The sequence below is a fragment of the Cynocephalus volans genome, chromosome 10 (genome assembly GCF_027409185.1).
Source record: "Cynocephalus volans isolate mCynVol1 chromosome 10, mCynVol1.pri, whole genome shotgun sequence".
In the NCBI taxonomy this organism is placed as follows: Eukaryota; Metazoa; Chordata; class Mammalia; order Dermoptera; family Cynocephalidae; genus Cynocephalus; species Cynocephalus volans.
In genome coordinates this window covers 23,769,136-23,789,229 of record NC_084469.1, presented here as the reverse complement: position 1 = coordinate 23,789,229, position 20,094 = coordinate 23,769,136, and the positions used below count along the sequence as shown (strand labels likewise).

Sequence of the window (20,094 nt, the reverse complement as noted above, 5' to 3'; positions counted from 1 at the left end):
AGAGTCTTCTGGGCAGAGATGCAGCATGAACAAAGACATAGATGGGTGAAGGGTCATGGCTGCAGGTTGGTTAGTGAACCTGACAATGAGGTATAGGAGAGTGTGTGATTCTGATAAGAGAAAAAACTAGTGAGATCATAAGAGTTCGATCGTTAAGGGGCTTAAATGCAAAGAAAAAAAGTACTCTTCATCCTGAGTGCACTGGAAGGCCACCTTCAACAAGAGAGTTATTGACAGTTTGAGTTTTAGAAAACCAGTCAGGCTGTGGAGTGAAGAATGGGTTGAATGTGGCAGGGATGTGAGCAGAGGCCAGAGGGCTCAGTCTGAGATGAGTCTGAACAGGAGCAGAGGAGGTAGGGAGAGCGAAGAGGGAATGCGCATTCTGTATTCCAGTCCTCAGAACATGCCTTCAAAGAGGGTATTAGGTTTAATTTACAGGGACAGATTCAAGGCTCAGCATGTTAGTTCCTTGCCCAACGTCACCCACTAAGAGGTGATAGAGCCAGAATTCAGAGCCAGACTGTGCCATTTCTAATGCCCCACACTTCAGCCAAGGTGGGCAGGAGTACCCCAGCTTCCTCTGCCTGGGTCAGCCACCTACTGTGTGGCTAGGAGGAAGACTGAACAAACTTGAGGAAAAGGGTCAGGCCTAAAAGGGCTCCTCTCTGATTCCCTTCCACATGCCTTGCCTCTTATCCAATGGCTTTCAGGAAATCAGGTCTGCCCCTGACCCACTGTGGGGCTCTCTGGATCTGTTTCCTGGATGGGTTTGGAGGATCTCTAATCCCGAAAAGGACCTTCCAGCCTTAAAATCCATGGACTCCTTGAGTCAGGGCAGTAGGGTGCAGTGGGGTGGGGGTAACATAGCTTCCGTGTCTGCTCAGACTGGGTTTGCTTTTGAAAAAGGGAAGAGAAGCATGTCTTGCTGTTTTAAAAAAAATCCAACTCTGAGCATTGTAAAAACTAAAATACTGTTTTGAAGTTGGGACGATTGCCTTTATCAAACCTCCTTTATTAAACACAAGACCTGCTGAGCAAGGGCAGGAAGGATGCCTCGGGCCTGGGCCTGGGCATGGGTGGGGGAGGAGACAGTATCCCTCCCTGGCTGCTGCTTTTCTGCCATCTGTTGGCCATGCTTGGAGTTGCAGGACCCAGTCCAGGAGGCTGGGCGATCCCAAGGGGAATGAAGGTCCCCGAGGTTCTGGCACCCCCGCGTGGTTAGGGTGGAGAGAGGTGTACTAGGTCATTAAATGGTAACTGAACAAGTACAAAGCTCCCCTCAAAGGGCTTTCTTTCAGTCTGTCAGATTTGCCTTGGTTTCCTCATCTATAAAATGGAAATAAGACCTACTCTCAGGGCTGGCTGGTTAGCTCAGTAGCTCAGAGCATAGTGTTGATAACGCCAAGGTCAAGGACTCGGAGCCCCTTACGGGTCAGCCACAAAAAAAAAAAAAAAAGGAAAGAAAGAAAGAAAAGAGAAAGAATACCTACCCTCAGTGTTCTTCTGGTGGTGGGGAATGGGATGGCACAATTTCCTAGCATCTGTCCTTTCAAGAGACCACATCCCTATTTGACTGGCCGACCCAAGAAGTTCATGCAAGAAGGCTGGATTGTAGAGTGGGATGGAGGCATTTTAGACTCTGTTAAGGGATAAATTCCAGCAATCTGGGTTGGGGGAGTGAAGTTAGTATTGTTTATTTCCATTCCTTCTTTGCCTTTCTATCCCTCCACCCCTTCCTTCTGAGAGCAAAAGCACTGGTGTTCAGAGGGTTTTGAGATAATACATGAAACACTTTAAAGACTGAAGTGCTGGGCATGTATTGAAGTCATTATTAATGTTCCACCAGCACAGCCTGGCGCATAGAGGCTGAGACATTATGCAGATGGACAGAAGGGGAAACTGAGCCTCCAAGACTCACAGTGTGACCACAGAGGTGTGAGGGTCTTTGGGCTTCTGCAGGAGCTATCCCCTTCAAGTCAGGTTTTGCCTGACTCCCCAAACAAATAAATCCCCCTCCTTATGCCTGGCATTGATTTTACATCACATATTCCCCCCCCCCCATAGATCTATCTCTTACTGAAATTATCTTATGTGTGTCATTGTTTACTGTTTTATTGCCCGACCCTGAGGGCTCTGGGAGAACAGAGCTTTGTCTGTCTTCCCTAGCATATCTCCAGTGCATAGAATGGTGCTTGGCCTAATGATCAGTGAATGAATTAATGGGTGGCTGGAGTGCAAAGCCTCTCCCTCCACCCCTGCCCAGGGACCGTCCTGTGACTTCTCTCTGCTTCCTCCCCTTGCAGTGAGCGTGGAGTTTGGGCGGGCTGTGTGGCTCCGCTTCCACCCATCAGCTTATCCTCCGTGCCCTCACCCGAGCTTCGTGGCACACTTGGGTGGCGTGGCTGTGGGCATCACCCTGGGTGTGGTGGTCTTGAGGAACTATGAGCAGAGACTGCAGGACCAGTCACTTTGGTGGATTTTTGTGGCCATGTACACCATCTTTGTGCTGTTTGCCATCTTCTGGAACGTTTTTGCGTACACCCTGCTGGATTTGAAGCTGCCACCGCCACCCTAAGGGGCTGAAGAACGGAGGCGGGGCAGGGGAGGGAGAAGCAGCACCCAAAGGGACATCTGTGTTCTTTTTTCTCATCAGCAGCTCAGTGAGGCTGGGCAGGCGAGGACAAGAGACTGGACTGTGGTAATATTTGTGTTCAGATGTGGACAGACAGTGGAGACTCTTTTTTGAAAGGCACCTGGTGGAGGAGTCAGATGTGCCTGCCATCATTTTTCTGGCTGTTCTGATGACATTGGGCCAGGGCGAAGGCCTGTGTGGGGGAACAGTGACACTCCCCGGGGGCTGGGCATGTTCCATGGAGTCAGGGTCCCCTCTCCCTGCCATGGATTGAGCAGCAGCCTTCTCCCTCATCCAGATGCAAAGGGACGTAAGGAAGGCCTAAGGGTTGTTTTGGCCTGGCAGGCCCTTCTCCAGCCCAGAGGCCATTGCAGGCCAGGCAGTGTTCCCTGTTCAGTTCCTGGGCTGGAGCTCCGGGGTGAGAAGAGGGCCTGGTGCTGGATGTACTGACTTTGACCTGGTGAGCCCAGGGTGCCCTCCTGGTGTTGGTGGGCACTGGAGCATGGCCTCTCCTGCCTGGGCTGGGCAGAGAATGAGATGCTGTAGGCTGCAGGCCCACTCTTGCCCTGGGGGTACCCAGTGAGAGGGACCCAAGCAGGGTGCATAAACTTCATCCCAAGTTCCATCCTGGGGAAGACCCAGGACTAACTTCAGACCTCTCCCTCCCTTCCTTCTAGAACACTGAGATCTCACACCAGTGTCCCCACATCCCTGCCCTGCCTTGTTTTTAGGGTCTGTTCCTTCCCCTTCACTGCCCTGACCCTCTCCTTTGGTTATGGACACTGTGTGGTGACATGCATGTGTGTGCGTGTGCACGTGTGTGTGTGATGGGCACGGCAGCATGTGGCAGGTTGGAGCCTGCAGCGGGAGTGCAAGGGGCTGAGGGTGTGGGGAGGGGTCTGTGTGAGAGGAAAGAAGGGGTGAAGAGGTGGGAGGGGTGGAGTGCTGTGGCTATGGAGTGTCCTTGATTTTAGAAAAGCTCGCCCCTCCTTTTCCATCTCCCCTCCCTTCCAGACACCTCCCTGAGCATCACTGACCAGGAGAACCGTCTGTGCTGGAGGGAGCTCTCGGACCTCTCCGAGGATCCCTGAGATGCTGAAGTTTTCCTCTTCTTTGCCAGTTCTTCTTTCCGTTTGGAATGACCTTCATATCCAAAAGGTTCTGACCTGCCTCCCTTAGGAGAGAAGGAGCTTTGGGGATGCAAGAGAAGCTGGGGCAGGAATATTGAGGCCATGTGTCCATTTGAGTTGGGGGCACCGGAGACCGCAGTAAAAGGAGTTTCAGTTTAGGTGGAAAACTTTTCTTTTGGAGAATTGTTTGGGGCTTGGATGAATGTCAGAGGTGTGAGCAGCTGGTAGACTCAGATGCTTAGATCTGGGAGGGAACTTGAAGATTCTCAAGTCCACCCCTACCCCAATTTCACAGGTGGGAAAATGAGGTCAAGGCCAAGGGAATGACCCCCTAGCAGGAGCTTTGCAGGCCCTGAGTAGAGGGTGTGAGGAGGACCTTTGACCAAATATTGCTTCATGCTGCTCTTGGAACGCGCAGCCACTGACAGCCCAAAAGGACAAAGAACCCCAGGCCTGGGAGGCAAAGGGGCTGGGTTTCTGCAGGAACAAGGGCAGGAGTGTGGGAACTGCCTGCTGTCAGCCTTAGGCCCATCAAAGCCTTCATGTGTAGCAAGGTCCAGAGTCAGCTGGTCAGGTATTGGGGTTCTTGGGCACTGCGGCTTCTGGGCCCAGTGATTACAGTAAGTGGGCAGGGTCTTCCCACCCAGGGCCACACCCCCTCACCCACAGGCTATGCCGAGCCCTTCCGTATCTTTGCCTAATGCTAAAGAGATTGTCCTGGTCCCCACATATGGCTCCTAGGGTCATGCCACTCTTGTGCCAACACTGTGCTGGAGACTGTCAGCCTGAGGTCACATGGGCCCACATCTTTGGCAGAGTTGTGTCAGCCTGGGGTGTCTTGTCTGCACCCTGCCTGCATGCTCTGTCCTGGTGAGAGAGAGATGTAGATGGAAGAGTCAGCTTCTTAGGAGAGGAGACTCTGAGGCCACAGAGCTGAGGGCTGAGAAGACTTGGGTAAGGATGGAGGAGCCAGGACTTTGCTGCCTTGGCCATGGGCTGCAGCCAGGGCTAAGCCTGGGTGGGGCTGTCCCTGCCTGGAAGGGCAGAGGCAGCAGGTGCCCTGCTGGGATGCATGGCTTCCCCCCCAGATTCCTGTCCTGCCACGTGGGGCTTCTGGGATGTGGGTGGAGCGAGCTGAATGCTGCCCTTGCCTTTGTCTGGTGTGGCCTGGAAAGGGGTAAGAAGGTAGTACTCTAGAAGACTCAAGAAAACCCTCAGAGAAGCACCTGGTTCCCTCAGGGCTTCAGATGGACGCTTGTTACTGAGAAGGACTGCCTGAGGCAGGATCCCAACTCCCACCCTGCTAAGTCTGTCCTCCAAGGTCTGGGACACGCAAAGGGAGCCTCATCCACACCTCAGGCCACCAGTCCTGCCTGCTTCCTGTCCACACACCCACCTCCACCATCTTTTCCCAGCATCACTTCCAAGCAGGGCCACAGAGTGGAGACAATAGAGTCACTTCACCCGGCCAAGGCCTCCACCCAGGGTTGAGAGACAGCTGTCTGGTCAGAAAGGTTTACTTTTTGGTGTCTGGCTTCTCCCCAGCTGGTCCCTTTGCTCCAGAATTCCCTTCATACTCCCAGCAGCGCCCTGCCTCTGTCCTCGTCCTCGTCCTCGTCCTCCTGGTGCACTGGGAAGCAGAGGGCAGGGTGGTGTAAACCCTCAGGCTGGTGAAGCTCAGTCAGCCTTTCATCCACAGGACACAGAAATGGGGAGCTGGGGAAGCCCCCACAGTAGCCATAGACTCACTCGCTTGCTCGTTAAACAGGAGCGATATCACAGAAACTGGGGAAGGGAAATCAAACCTTCAAAGGAGAAATTTCCCTTTAATGACACCATTCATCATTCGTTTTTTAATTAGGAAAACTCCCTAATGAGGCTCTTTTGCCAGCTAATAGGACTCTCAATTTCCATGAGAACCATCCTCGCCCAGAACATTAGGGAAGCCATTGCTCACCAAACTGGCGTCTTCCCCCCAGCGTCCAATTTCATTTGCAAATAGCGCAGATTCCCGGGTGCCGCGGAAGCCCTTTCCCAGCAACTTCCCGGCATCGGCATCGTTCATGTTGTGCCCAGTGCTGGCTGGAAAGCACCGATTCTCCTCTGCCTTAAAAACAGTGCCCGACAGCAAACTGCTGCTCTGAGGACTTGAGCAAGTGGGAAAAAACAAAACAAAACCCAAGCCGCAATGTTTGTTTCTAAATATTTTTGTATTGTGTACATTCTGTATATTTTTGTTGTAACATATTATCTGAGCACAGATTCCATTAAAGATTTTTTGTTTAAGTCACTGGTTATTCAGGAGGTGACCTGAAGGGCTGGCTGGCCTTGGAGCCTGTTTCATCTGGGGCAGGGTCGTGTGGGTGGGAGGGAGGGTGGACAGGAGCGGGGGTGGAGCTGTGCCTTGTACAATACACCGTCGGCGGTGGCACCAGCCTTTCTAGCTCGGTGGATCTTACTTAACCTTTCTTGAATCACTGAACTCTTTTGAGGGGTTGATGAAAGCTCCGATTTCTCTTCCCACAAAAATTCGCCTAGACAATTTTGTGTACAATTTTGGGGATCATGGGGTTGTGGTAAGGAAATTCATCCGTGACTTCAGGTCAAGACCTCTGTGTTGGCGTCCTGGTGGGTGCCTCGCCTCCCCTTCCACTCTTACCAATACCCCTATGAGAGACTGATATTATGACTATTATTAGAGGACTCTTCTTCAAAATATCCTAGGGACTGCCTTCTCTACCCCGATAGCTTTTGGATCCCTATACTGGACAGCCACAAAAAAAAAGAAAAAAAGAAAAGTCTGGTCTTTAGGTTTTTCTGGGAGCTGCCAACATCCTGATGTTGAGGGATAGGGAAGGTTCTCAGGGTAAAAAGAGCCCGGACAGTTCACATACAGAAGGGGAGAATAAGAGAAGCAGAAATGTTAGAGGTGAAGTCTGGTGCTTGGGAAGTTAAACAATCAACCTGGCTTTGAATGGATGAAGTCTGGGAAAGTGAATTGTTTCCATCCGCTTTTCTAAACCCATTGTATGTATGTAGTTTCGCCATTCATAAGTTTCCATTTGAGGATTAAACTACCCTGTTAAATGCAGCATGGGGTTGTTCCCCAGATTGTTCTTTCACATGGATTTCCTGTGTATCATTTAAAAATATTCCTAAATGTTGCAGAAGTCACCCCACAACAAACTTGAGAGTGCAGTTCAGGCAAAAGGTCAAAGAACCCACTTCGACTTGGAATGTGGAGAACACGAGTTCCCCAGAAGGAAAAATTGGGACCTTCTCTGAGCACTGGTGTTCCTGTGGGTCACTTTCTGGCTCAAATACCTGAAGTGGTTTGAGGCAAGACCCTTGGAGAGCCCGCCCAAGCTGCTCAGCTTTGCCTTTAGCCTCTTCTCTCTTCTCTTTTTACTTTTAAATTTTCCTCTCTTCTGCCAAATTCTCATTCTTCCAATAATCTAATAAGACATTTGCCAATAATAATGTAAGTAAGAAATGAAGACAATTTACTGAGAATTTACTGTGTGCTAGGCACAGGGTTAGGCATTTTCACAGCTGCTTTATGTGAAGTGGGTATAAATATCCCATGTTTATCCACGGAGGGGAAGGTTTAGAGAAGTTTCGTCACTTGCTGGTAGTATATGGCATAGCTGGATTCACATCCAAGACTGCTGATGGCAAAGTTCATGCTCTGGGCCCTCTGGCATTTGTATGTGAAGGACAACTAAACATGTAGAAGTGTCAGGGCATTTGCTTAAAGACCCCGTCTTACTGCATTAGGTCTGGGCCCATCTAGTAACGCTAACGAACTTGGGAACATTCACTTGGAGTTCACGTAATAGGGCCTCCACTTTGTCAGTCCTTCTAGAAGTAGTTTATGAGAAAAACCACAGCCGTCAATTCATTACTGCTCCCCATCTCCCCTGATTTCCAGAATCTAGGTATTTATGGCACCTCAGCGATCTGTCCACGTGACGTAAAAAGTCTGTGAGGCACATTTAGGAACTTTAGCAGTTAGAGAACTGAGCTGCCCTTTCAGACCTCCAAATGGAAAGACTTCATTGAAGACAGCAGGGTTCCACTAACTGAGAAGACACATGATTAGGAAAATGTCCTAGTAATGTTACTGGACTCAGGTCCGGCTGCCCACCCCCTTGAAAAGGAAAGAAAAAAAAAAACTCAGAAGTCAAATGGTTGGTGTTAGAAAAGCAAGTGTGTATTCAGCTGAAGGAGATGGTAGGCTACCCCATCTCAAAGATTTACATTTACTGAGGGGTTTTTAAAGGAAGGCTTGAGGGAATGGAATGTGGGAGGTGAGAAGCAGGAGAGCAGGAGAGGGGTCCGTTTCTATGCGTCGGGTACAAGGTCTTGCCAAGGCCTCATCTGGTTTCTGTTCTCATCTTCGCTGTTATCTCAGGACCCTGCAAGATTTTGATTTGCGCCGGTGTACTTGGCTGGTGCCCAAGGTCAGCTTCAGTCATTTGGCCTTGATCATTTCTCAAAACTCTACAAGTCTCAAAGAAAGAACTGTTAGCTTTGCAGAGTACTAATTAGCTTCTCAGCCTTGTTTTCCTACTTAGCGAGTGAGATAAGAAAGTCAGGGGTTGGGAAGAAAAAGTGGAGAGAAAAAAAACTGTCCTTTTTAAAATCCTCCCCTCCTCCGCAGCCCAGTCAGCTTTAGGTCCCAACATGGCTTCAGTTCTGCTCACTCCAACAGTAACTGAGTCTCATTTCTAAGAAGGTTGCAGGTTTTCCTGGCATCTGATATAAGTGATTCTCTCGTAAAGGACAGGCATTCTGTCATGGTTAATAATGAATGAGACTGAAAGGAAGTGACTTGAGTTATTGAGTTCTATGGGTGTAACTTTACTGGACAATGAATAAAACATCGTGATGGAATTGCTCTGAGACCCTGCCTGATACCTCCTGCAAGATGCAGAAAGGTGCGTACCCCAGCAGGTGACTTAATTTTCTTCAACAAATTCCTTAGTATAACAAGTATAATTTCCCCCACAAACTTGTTGGAAATAAAAATGTCAGCCTTGAGAATTGAACTCATTAAATAAAAACGACTGCCTTAATGAGAAGCTACATTTTATTATTATTATTACAAACATAATTAGAGTTAAAAATTAGACTATTTTTGATACACGACAAACATACATTTTCTCTGTGTGTATAGCACACAAATAATACATAAATTAATTCCATGTCTGAACAAATCCTTTTTAAAATTTTAAACGTTAATACATTAGCTTATTAAAATTTGAATATGGTACATGTTTCTGGTCATGAGCTCCGAGTTTCTTCTCACGACCAACGATATTCAATTCTGACACCATTTTCCTTGTCTATAGTACTGATATACAGTTTGTCATGGCTTATTTTTTAAAATAAGACTATCGGGGCCGAGCCCGTGGCGCACTCGGGAGAGTGCAGCGCTGGGAGCGTGGCGACGCTCCCGCCGCGGGTTCGGATCCTATATGGGACTGGCCGCTGCACTCACTGGCTGAGTGCCGGTCACGAAAAAGACAAAAAAAAAAAAAAAAAAAAAAAAGTAAAATAAGACTATCGTATACAACTGTGTAATATAGTGAGCCTACATTACAAAAAATATATACAAACACACAGAGAATACATAATTATACCTTGCCTGTATCCATAAATGATTTGAAGCAGGTAATACATTTGCTTTTAATTGCAAATTACAACATAGACTCTTGAATGACGTATGAATTTGAAAATGAAAAATATGTTTTCCAGACTCAAAATGTTGATGTCCTAATGTTGCTTATTTCCAAGTGAGCAACCAAGCACATTAAAAAGAGTTGGATTCAAGGGTAGTGTCATAAAATTACTGATTTCCCATAGTCATCCTGAATTTAATACTACAAAAAAACCCCACTTAGATTTGTTTCTATATTGCCTATAATCCAAGTTATTAAAGTTTAAAACCATATGAAAGCATTTATGAAGATCCTGAATTGTATTTCTCATTAAAGAAAAAGAAATGATTTGGTGAATCATGTCCCTAGACTTATGCAGGAGAGAGCAGAAAGCTATTGTCAGTCATTCTGAAATTCCAAACTCAGCAGTTAAGGTGAATTTAGGTCCATTTAAGAGAGGATTCCTCAGTTTACAGGCTTGTATTCCTCTGAGCATTCTGAGAGCAGTGAGAACACAAGACTTCTGATCTTCTAAACAAAAATCATTATCAACTGAATTTATTAAAGAGCTATGCAGAACAAGTTACTAGCATACGTATGCAGCTACATTTGGCTTCCATGGGAATTATAAATGACTAGCTGAGGGCACTTTCAATCGATTCACAGTAAGACAATCTGAGGCTTGTAACAAATGCACAAAAAACTAAAATCAGTGAGTAACTCTGATATGAAGAATCTCTGCATTCCTTATGTTACGGTTTGCTTGCAAAGTTTATGTACTTTGTTTCTTTTCTAACACTTTAAAAACTCCAACATTTTCATTTAATAGAAAAAAGAAAATACAGGCTCTTGGCAAATACCTGTGACCAAGTGAATAAAGAAATGTGGTGATGGGGGCCACTTCTGTGGTAGCTTTCCATCAAAGATGGTATTTTATATTGAAACTAGTGCATCTATTTTTAAAGCTCATTTAATTTCTTACACATTTATGATTTATTTACATATTGACTTAAAAGCTGGCTTCATCATCCATGCCATTAACAATCAAACAAAAAAATGTATCAGGTGCCCAGAGGATGCACAGATCTGTCTTTGAAATGGTGTAGTGTCCTAAAACTAGGATCAGATTTTTTAAAAGAAGCTACAATCCATTGAGAAAGAAGTATGATGATTTTTCTGGGGAAAAAAGGTGCTAAATACTGCAACAAACTCCTGAGAGAAGCCACAAAATCAACTCTAAAGTTTTTTAAAGCAACACCTTCCTGAAGTCTAGAATTTACGGGACTAGAGATATACTAAAACTCCACAACTCCAACAGCATATCTATTTAGGACTCAGTGAAGATGCACCTCAGATTTTTATGTTCAATTAAGTTAAATTTTAAAAGTCAAAAAAAAAAAAAATCTGGAATGAGTTTCAAATAATCTTCAATAGCAATCCTATGAACAATGATAACAACTGCAATTTCAAACACTAAGGCTTGGACACTGTACACAGCTTCACATTATTACAATTATCTCAAAACATATGATCAAAAACTTTGGGCAAGTGCTTCTTTCATGAATTCTTCAAGAACAGCTACCACATTTTTGGCTTCAGGCATTTCTTCATGTTCCACTTTAACAATCTTCAAAAGGATATCTCCACTACCACAGTTCTTTAGGAACATGTAACATTTAAACAAAGCATAATGATTCATTTCTGCCTGTCGGATAAATCTCTTCAAATTGTTTATGTCTTGTATGGCCTAGAAAAAGATTATCCAGTCAAATATGTGTGTAATAAGATAACAATGAAGATTGAAAAATATCTCCTATCCAGCTGAAAACCCAACATATGTTGCTGACATGTTTCATTTTTATTGCTGATATATTTTGCCCTTGGCAGAAAAAAATCCCTTATATAAAATGAAAACACTTAAAAAATCTCCTAAATAGATGACAACTTTCCCCCATCAGAATTTTGAACCCGTAGGCACTGAACCACACTTTTTTGTGCTTTGCAACTAAGATATGTCCCAAATTGTAAGATCGATGTCTCAAATATAAGCATTCAACCCAGTTTTTTAGAAATGAAATGATATTCATGGAGAAGCTACTGAACAATTAGAATATAATAAATGCTTTCTGATGATTCTAGTTTTGAGAATGTCCTAATTAATAGACATCATAGCTATAAAGCAGATTTGTTACTCTGTCACTGGTACAAATTAAAATCCAGACAAAAATTTTATGTGGCACTTGGCACACAGCCAGTTAATTACCTTTAGTTTAAAGTTCTCCAGTACTTGTCGGAAAAGAAAAGGGTTACCCCCTTCAGCACCATTTAAAAAAGCCTGCATCCAATCCTCACAAAACCGGTTGCTTCCTACAAAATATTTTAGAGAAATTAAATAAATAAAAATGAAATCCCACAAAGCATAAGACATCTATTTCTATATAAAAACGTTTATAAAGATTTCTTTAAGACTTCCATAATGGTCTAAAAAATAGTGTGCTCACCATGTGGCTAAGAAATACCAAAATGGTTGAAGTCCCCTGTGTACCCCTCCTAATCATATCCTCCTCCTTTCCCATCAGAAAGGATTATCATTCCTATATATTTCTTTAAACTTCTGCCACACTCCTTTGTATCTCTAACCCTTGTGTATATTATTTTACATATGTTAAAACTTTTATGTTGGATTCCCCATACTGGCCAGGTGTCAAAGACAAAAAGAAAAAAGGAAAAAACCAAAACCAAAAACTTTTATGTATTTTTCTTTAATGGCTGTTTCACTAAATAGTATGTTTGAGAGCTATACTGACACATGTAGCTGTAGTTCATACATATTCACTACTCTATAATATTCCATTGCATGGATATAGCAGTTTATCGGTTTTCCTGTTTTTTGTTTTTTAAAGATGACCGGTAAGGGGATCTTAACCCTTGGCTTGGTGTCGTCAGCACCACGCTCACCCAGTGAGCAAAATGGCCGTCCCTATATAGGATCCGAACCCATGGCCTTGGTGTTATCAGCACCGCACTCTCCCAAGTGAGCCACAGGCCGGCCCTCAGTTTTCCTGCTGATAAACATTTAAGTTGCTTCCAATGATCTGTTATTTCAAACAATGCCTTTATGAACATTTTTGTATTTATCTCCTTGTGTACACATACAAGAGTCTCTTTATATACTTAGTGGAAATGCTAGGCATGACATGATTTCCATGTTTCTAGAATTATTATTTTTTTCAGCAAGTTTGGGGTATCTGTGTAAAACTGCACAAGGCCGGAAAAATGAGTTTGTATCATTCATTCTCAGTGCAAATATAGACACTCACAAGAGATCCAGGAAGACTGCTTCAGAGGTTGCAGCTCACCTGCATTGTAGAACTGAGGCTGGGAGCTACTGCAATCAATGACCACAGACTTATGCTGCTCCTCCGTCATGGCCATGCACAAAGATGTCATAGTGCCTTCATGAATAAGTCCTTGAAGACTGGCCACACTCAGAAACCTGCCAAACACAGAGTCCTTTTCCACTAACAATATAGCAGGATGAGAGGGAGAAAACAAATTCGTCCTGCACTGAGGAGGGTTTAAAATGTAAAAATAAGGCTGGATATGGAAAAAGTTCTCTTTGCAAAAACTATGTTCTTTACCTGTTAATGTCTCTCTTTGTTTTTTCATCTGATTCCTTAACTTCAACAGGAGTATAATTCAAAGCCTATGAGAGAAAAATAAGCATGATTGATACCTGTATTCCACTTTTTCTTTTTGAGCAGCTACTTGTGACTAAATATCACCTTCCCCAATAACCACCACACCAGACAACGATTGATGGGTACTATCCACGAGCTCTCCAAAGCCCTTTTCAGCCACTGCTCACTAACATTTTTATACAGTTAAAAACCACTTTGGATTTTTGTTTCCTTTTTCAAATTGTTTTGAAAATTATACCTCTCCCAGATCACTTCCAATAGTAATTATTTAAAAATGTTTTATCCTGTTATGAAAACTCAGCTTGCATTTGTAATTCTCCATTAGTAACAGAACTTTCCACATCTAAGAAAATAAACTGTGGTCTATCTTGACAGCAAGCATAGTTTGAATTCAAGGGGGAAAGTAATGTTCAGAGAAAATGAGTGTCTCTCTAAATAATCGAAACTCTGCCAAAGTGATTCTTGATTTAGGAAATGCTCTTGTTTGGCAATACTTACAGCATGTAGCAGAAAGGTAAGCTTCTCCTGAAAGAGAAGAACCACCCTTTGGATTGGGCACACAACATCCTCAAACCAGCTGCTCAGATAAGACTTTATGTGGTTCTCCAGGCCCCTTTCCTAGATCAAGAGAGAATGTCACTTGCTTTAATATAAGCCTTCATCTTAGCTGACTTGACATTTTCTTCACTATACTCTTGATGGTGAAAACAGCCAGGAATGACACCTCCTTTTTTTTTTTTTTTTTTAAAGATGACCGGTAAGGGGATCTTAACCCTTGGCTTGGTGTTGTCAGCACCACGCTCAGCCAGTGAGCGAACCGGCCATCCCTATATGGGATCCGAACCTGTAGCCTTGGTGTTAGCAGCACCGCACTCTCCCAAGCGAGCCACAGGCCGGCCCTGACACCTCCTTTGTTTAAGTTAACACCATGAACTCAAAAACAGGAATTGTGACATAGCTTTCCTGGGCTTGCTGGGCAGGGTGGAGATTAATTCTATACTGAATTTCTTAAAAACACATTAGGACACGCATTATGTAAAACGAAGAGACTGAATTAATAGGGTTCCATGCTATTTCTTCACTGGGAGGAGTTGGGCATTTACATGTCCACCCCCTCGTCCCCACCCCCGTGCCTCCCTGCTATTCTGTGCACTCACTAGAGATACTCTCTTGATAATCCTCATTTCCTCAGCACCTGGTACAGTGTCTGAAACATGTAGAGTATGAGCTTATTGTCTATTGAATGATTAAAGGAATATAGACAGAGTTCGTTTGTACTCAAAATGTAAATAGGGAAGGACACAAGTAACTCATCAAAGCACTCAAACCCATGCTAGTTGTTGGACATGCTGCCATGAGCACATCTAGTTTTCTAGGCTGTACAGTACAACTCTCTGGAGACTCGTGTCACACAGCAAGAGCAACAGTCTGGGAGAGCAGCTCCCCCAGACATACATCCCTGGCTCACTCCTACACTATCCTTTCCTCTCCTGCTGCAGCCTCTTGTAGGCATTTGACAAGTAAAAGAAACTATTACCACATATAATGAGTGGTAAATTTATGAGAGTCATGACTTGAACAACTGCTGTAAGCTGAAAGCATGGTTTTTAAAAGGTTTGGATAAATGGTTGATACGGTTATTTCTAATTTATAAAAGATGGATTAATGAAAATGGAAAGTTTCTAAAAATCTTGGATGGTGAGTCCAAGGACAGTCATACTGTTACACATGTCTCTGGTGCCAGAGGCTACATGGACCATTAGTTCTGATGAAAATATAAATCTTAAATACCTAGAAATCAAGAGGAGAGCATCCTCTTCCTCACCAGACATGTTACTACATGCCACTGAATTTACTATATTAAAATTTTCATAGATACCAAACATCTGAAGCAGTCTTGTTAAACTTTCAGCACTTCTAAGTTTCCTGCTTCCCTTAAAAATCACCCGTCTACTTGAGTTCTACCAGTACTTTAAAAAAAAAAAAATCACCTGTCTACTGGCTCACAAGGTAGCAAGTTTTTAGAATTTAGGTGTCTTTGTGTCTACCTATATGATTTGACAAGTATAGCAGTCACTGTATGTTAATCATTTCAGTCTTAAAAAACTATTAAATCAGTCATCTTACCTCACAGTTCATGTCATTTTTCAGCCCTTGAATGTACTTGTCCAATTCAAGCCTGAAAGTATGCTCTTAAGGAAGCAATAAAGGATGAATAATCAAGACTGTTTTATCTCTCAACAGGAAATATAAAATCTCTCAAATAACACAACCTGTAAATTAAAGCAAGCCAAAGCAAAATGGCCATATGAAGGTATGGAGTTCAAGTAAACACATAAGGAATAGAAAAGCTTTTGGGAATTCAGTAGTAATACTCCTCCTGTTTTGCCTTCCCATGTTTTCCTTCTTGATACCCTCAAAAACCAAAGAAAGGATATAGCTCAAGTCCTTTTTCAGAACCTCCTAAAAAACAGACCACGTACTCTGCAGGGTTATGTTCACAGTCCATTGTTGTTATTTCAGGAAGCAGTTTTTCTTGTTGGAAAAGGCAGTAATAACAACCAACTCGGTAACCCGGATTTCTAGAAAAGAAAGAAAAAGGCAAAATGTATTATTTTGGTAACTCAGGCATCTAATTTTGTGGATTGCTTTGAATCCTGGTCATCTTGATCTGGGAACACTGTTAAACTGCCCACTAACTGAGAACTTCCCAGGCTTCTCATCAGTTTACTTGTAACAGCAGAGGACAATGAACGTATACCCTGGTGGGCTTTAGTTAAAATAGCCCCTAACAGACATGAAATTTCTTTGAATTCTCCTGTCTCGTGTGAAAAATTCACACAAATTTCACTCTTGTTCATAGTACACCCATATTTACATTATTGTAAGCATGTGTTTCCCCTCTCCCAAACTTTCACAAATCATTGATGCTTCAGAGATGTGCCATGTTTATCCTACGGCCTTATCCGGGGCTGTGGCCTCCTACTTCAGAGGGAAGCTGTATACCTACTTCATGGTCTGATGTGAACTATATAGTCAAGGAGTGTAATGGAAAGATGGCTGGAATTGGACCGAGGACACCTATATTTAAGCCTGAACTCCATTAATGTAACCAGCCTTGTGACCTTGGGTATCCCACTTCTCTGAGTTTACTTCCTCATCTGAAATGGAAATAAGAGCACCTGCTCTCTCTCTCCTTCGTAATGAGAATTGCATCAAAGTTTGTGAAAGCACTTTACAAACTGTAAAGTATACAATTTTAGTTTTTTGTAATTAACTCTTTTCTTCCAAGTACAAAATTAAATAAAGTACACTCAGGTGCCAGTCTCTGCCATTCAATCAATTCCATTCCACAAAAGTTTATGTGTGAGGCCAAGTGCTAGGGCTGTCAGAGAACAAAGGTGAACTCGGCAGATCTGGTAGGAGCTGATCTCTTCGAGTTTCTCATCACTTCTCATATTTAGCTCAGAAATAAAAACTCAGGACACAGCACATTTTACACTTACCTCAGCTCCACAGATGCAACATTACCCAGCCCTTCAAAGACAGCTCCCTTCAAAAGACGCTTAGCAATGAAACTGCGCAGTTCTGGTTCCACTTCAGACGGTAGATTAGTATCCACCAAGGAGAGGCTTGACAAAGAAAGACACACATTCCTTACCAGTACACTAGTGCATTCACACTCGTAAGTCAGACAGAATGGTACCAAAGGCAGGGTCTCTTTTAAAGACCTGAGAATGCTGTCTATCTGACTCCTGTTGGTGAGGCTTCTGGGAATGTATGTCACCAAGTATGATCTACCTCATCAAATGGTTAAAAATATTCCTATCTTTCCAGCTCATTCTCTCCAGTACTGTGACTCCACTGAACCCCAAATCTACTAACCCTACCTCTTTTCATCAGTCCCTCAAGCTTCTCATCTCCTCAATTCCCTCTATACTCAGCTTAAATTCCATGGTCATTTCATGACCATGGTCCATTTCATGAGTTTGGATCCCCATCCTGGCCAGCTGCCAAAAAAAAAAAAAAAAAAAAAAATTCCATGGTCAGTCATAATCACACCCCTGCACACATTCTCTTTTCCTTTCTTCCAACTTCATTTAGGTATAATTGACAAATAAAATTTATTTTTATTTGTCACACATGCTTATTCAACTGCTTTGTTGTTTTCACCTCACTTGTACTTGCTTCGTTAAACTTCAGCCCTCGTTAGTACAGCTCTCCATCATCTCTGCACCCGTACCTATGCAGGTGAATGTGGCTGGATAAAAACCTTCATCCACAGTGTCTAGTCTCATTTTAAATTAACGATCACTAGCCTCAAGTGGGCCCTAACTACTACCCAGCTATCATCACATTTCCTGGTTCACTCACTCTTCTACTTGCCTACATCACTATTTCATGCCTCCTCCTCTTTCCTCAATCCTCAAACCACCTATTACCCACGAATAAACACACCACTCGGTGTTCCTTTATGAGCTAAAAATCAAAACTTCAGTTTGGTTTAGATTAGATTACCAGCAGAAACTATAACCTGAATATGCAGAAAGAAAATGTCTTCTATCACCAAACTTCACAATAGAAAATATGAACCCAATATTTCCCTAGGTCTTGTGTTTTAGCTTATATTACGGAAAACTTCAGACATATAAAAAGTAGAGAGAATAGTATAATGAGCCCACCACCCAGTTTCAACAGTTAGTTCATGGCCAATCTCGTTTCATATGTACACCTATGCTGTCCCCTCCTTCCCCAACCTCCCAGATTATTCTGAAGCAAGTCCCAGGCATCATATCAATCATATCATTTCATCCATAAGTTTTTCACTATGTATCTCTAAAACATGAGGACTTAAAAAAAATATATATATATATAAATACATATACATATATGTATAAAACTATAATACTATTATGACACCAAAAAATTCCTTAAATCATCCATTATCTACTCAGTGAACATGATATTTTGGTATTACACATTATTTTGCATCAAGTGTCAAGGTGCATTCATACATTCATTTAAGAAATATGCATTAAATGTCTACCCTTCTCCAGGCACCACTTGAGGTACAAAGTAGGGAGACATCAATGAACAAAACAGACAACTCCTGCTATCCTGGAGTTTACATTCTAGTGTGGAAGAGGAGCTACTACAGAATATTCAAAGGGGAAAAAAAGAAAATTTTAAATTGCTTTTTTTTAAATTCATTTTTTTAAATTGACATAAAATTGTTATGTATTTATTACGTACAATAAAATGTTTTGAACTATGAAGAGACTTCAAAAAGTTCATGGTTCAGATCCCCTATACTGGCCACTTGCCAAAAACAGAAACAAAAAGTTCATGGAAAAATAGAACTTGAAAGATAATACAAATCTTTCCATGAACTTTCTGAAATACCCTTGAGGCATGGTTAAATCTAGCCAACTAGCATACATATTACCTCACAGTTATTTTTGATGTAAGAACACTTAACATCCACTCTGTTAGCATTTTTCAAGAACACAATATATTATCATTAAATACAATCAGAATGCTTTACGTTAATTTTTTTTTTTTTTTTGGCAGCTGGCCAGTAAAATCAACTGAGCTAACCCACAAGCCCTAAACATCTTGATGGTTGGAGCGTCGTGCTGATAAACACCAAGGTCCAGGGTTCAATCCCTGTACCAGTCAGCCACCAAAAAAAAAAAATTTTTTTTCTGATAGCAATATGATATTGAATATTTTACTGGAGTTCCAATCAAGAAACTCAGAATAATTCTCTCCAGGTAATCGCTGTCAGTATCAGCACTACCTGGGGCACTGTCAGATTTGGATCCTCCCCAGCCTTGAATCAATGAACAATGAGGCAATCAGGATGAGGTTTCTAGGGATTAGGAGAAATTGATGATTTGACTCAGGGAAAGCTCAGTGGAAATAGGGAACCCACTGACATCTACAGGCCAGACACCTATGGAAGATAAAAGCACATGCATGGGTTAGGGTTCAGCTGTTTTTACCTGAAATCATCACCAGAGGGAGTTTCGGCACTTGTGTCATTTGTGCTTCCATCATCACTGTCCGCTCGTTGCTGTGCTAATCTGCAAGCCACACAAAAAAAGCAACAGTACTATCAGTTACAGGCTCTAAATCAGGTGGAGTATGGGGTCCTCGCAAGCGGGATAAGGTCGAGGAGTCAAATAAAAATGCTGAGAGGTCAAAGTGCATGGATCCTCCATTGCCTATCTTCATGACAGAGAAAACCCATAAAACGGTGCTAGGAGCCCTTTCTCTCTACAGGTCACCGAAGGGGTGGAGGAAAGGCTAAATACCCAGAATGTCAGAAACTCCTCTGAAAAAACAGACTTTACAGGGCCAAGACAGCCCTAGGAAAGACAGCCAGGAGGAGGTAAAAAAGGCAGCAATCACAAAGGATAATCAGAGAATGGGGGTGGGAGGTGGTGGCAGAAATGGGAGAAAGAGGGGAGATAACGAAGGGAAGGACGGGATGGGAACTGGCAGCATTGAGCGTGCGGGGCACTTCGCTAAACAAAGGGCAAGAGGAAGGGGCTGAAATGATACAGATGGACGGCAAGGGCTTGGGAGGGCCAGGCATACAAGCCCAGGATGGCGGCCGGGAAGAACGGCGGGAGGCGAGGTGGGCCCTCCGGGCCAGAGACCTTGGCAGGGAGAGGAGAAGATGGCGTTTGGGAAGGGCCAGGCCGCCGGCCCGGGGGTGGGATGCAAGGCCGTGCAGCAGGCACGGAGCGGGACCGCAGGGGCGGCCGGGGCCGGGCGCCGGCACCTGCTTCCGCGGTAGGTGTAGAGACAGTAATGGCTGCTGGGAGGCGGCTCGAGTCTCCGCTCCTCGACGGAGCCACCCTCCTCGCTGCTCTCTAGCTCCTTTTCATCTCCATCCAGCGACTCCTGCGAGGAGGGGAGCATCGCGGCCGCCTCCGAGCGGTCCTGTGTCCCCGCCAAAC

General features: G+C 43.7%; 2 protein-coding genes across 5 annotated transcripts in view; one reads left to right on the top strand and one right to left on the bottom strand.

Annotated features, from left to right (window-relative positions):
- Positions 1-2,575, top strand: part of RHBDL3 (rhomboid like 3) — a 42,126-nt gene extending 39,551 nt beyond the window's left edge. For both annotated transcript variants that reach the window (XM_063112578.1, XM_063112577.1), the window contains one exon: positions 2,304-2,575. In XM_063112578.1, coding sequence (XP_062968648.1) covers positions 2,304-2,575 — 272 coding nt within the window. The remainder of the gene's footprint in view (positions 1-2,303) is intronic.
- Positions 2,576-7,990: 5,415 nt separating this feature from the next.
- Positions 7,991-20,072, bottom strand: C10H17orf75 (chromosome 10 C17orf75 homolog). 3 transcript variants are annotated; one of them, XM_063111236.1, is made up of 10 exons: positions 19,917-20,072; positions 19,132-19,212; positions 16,633-16,758; positions 15,565-15,708; positions 15,254-15,311; positions 13,625-13,744; positions 13,067-13,131; positions 12,785-12,921; positions 11,689-11,792; positions 7,991-8,265 (listed from the first exon to the last, which is right to left on the bottom strand). In XM_063111236.1, exons 1-10 carry the CDS (start codon positions 20,054-20,056, stop codon positions 8,251-8,253), a joined length of 990 nt encoding a protein of 329 aa, XP_062967306.1. In that variant the 5' UTR covers positions 20,057-20,072; the 3' UTR covers positions 7,991-8,250. The 3 variants fall into 3 exon arrangements, with proteins under 3 accessions (XP_062967306.1, XP_062967304.1, XP_062967305.1); XM_063111234.1 differs by lacking the exon at positions 7,991-8,265 and adding an exon at positions 8,949-11,172; XM_063111235.1 differs by lacking the exons at positions 7,991-8,265; positions 16,633-16,758 and adding an exon at positions 8,949-11,172.
- Between the last annotated feature and the right edge of the window lie 22 nt (positions 20,073-20,094).

Coding starts and splice junctions, on each gene's coding strand:
- C10H17orf75 (XM_063111234.1), bottom strand. CDS start 20,056: ATGCTCCCCTCCTCGCAGGAGTCGCTGGATGGAGATGAAAAGGAGCTA. Junction 15,709..16,632: donor GTTGCATCTGTGGAGCTGAG/GTAAGTGTAAAA, acceptor TTTCTTTTCTAG/AAATCCGGGTTACCGAGTTG. Junction 13,745..15,253: donor AAAATGACATGAACTGTGAG/GTAAGATGACTG, acceptor CTCTTGATCTAG/GAAAGGGGCCTGGAGAACCA.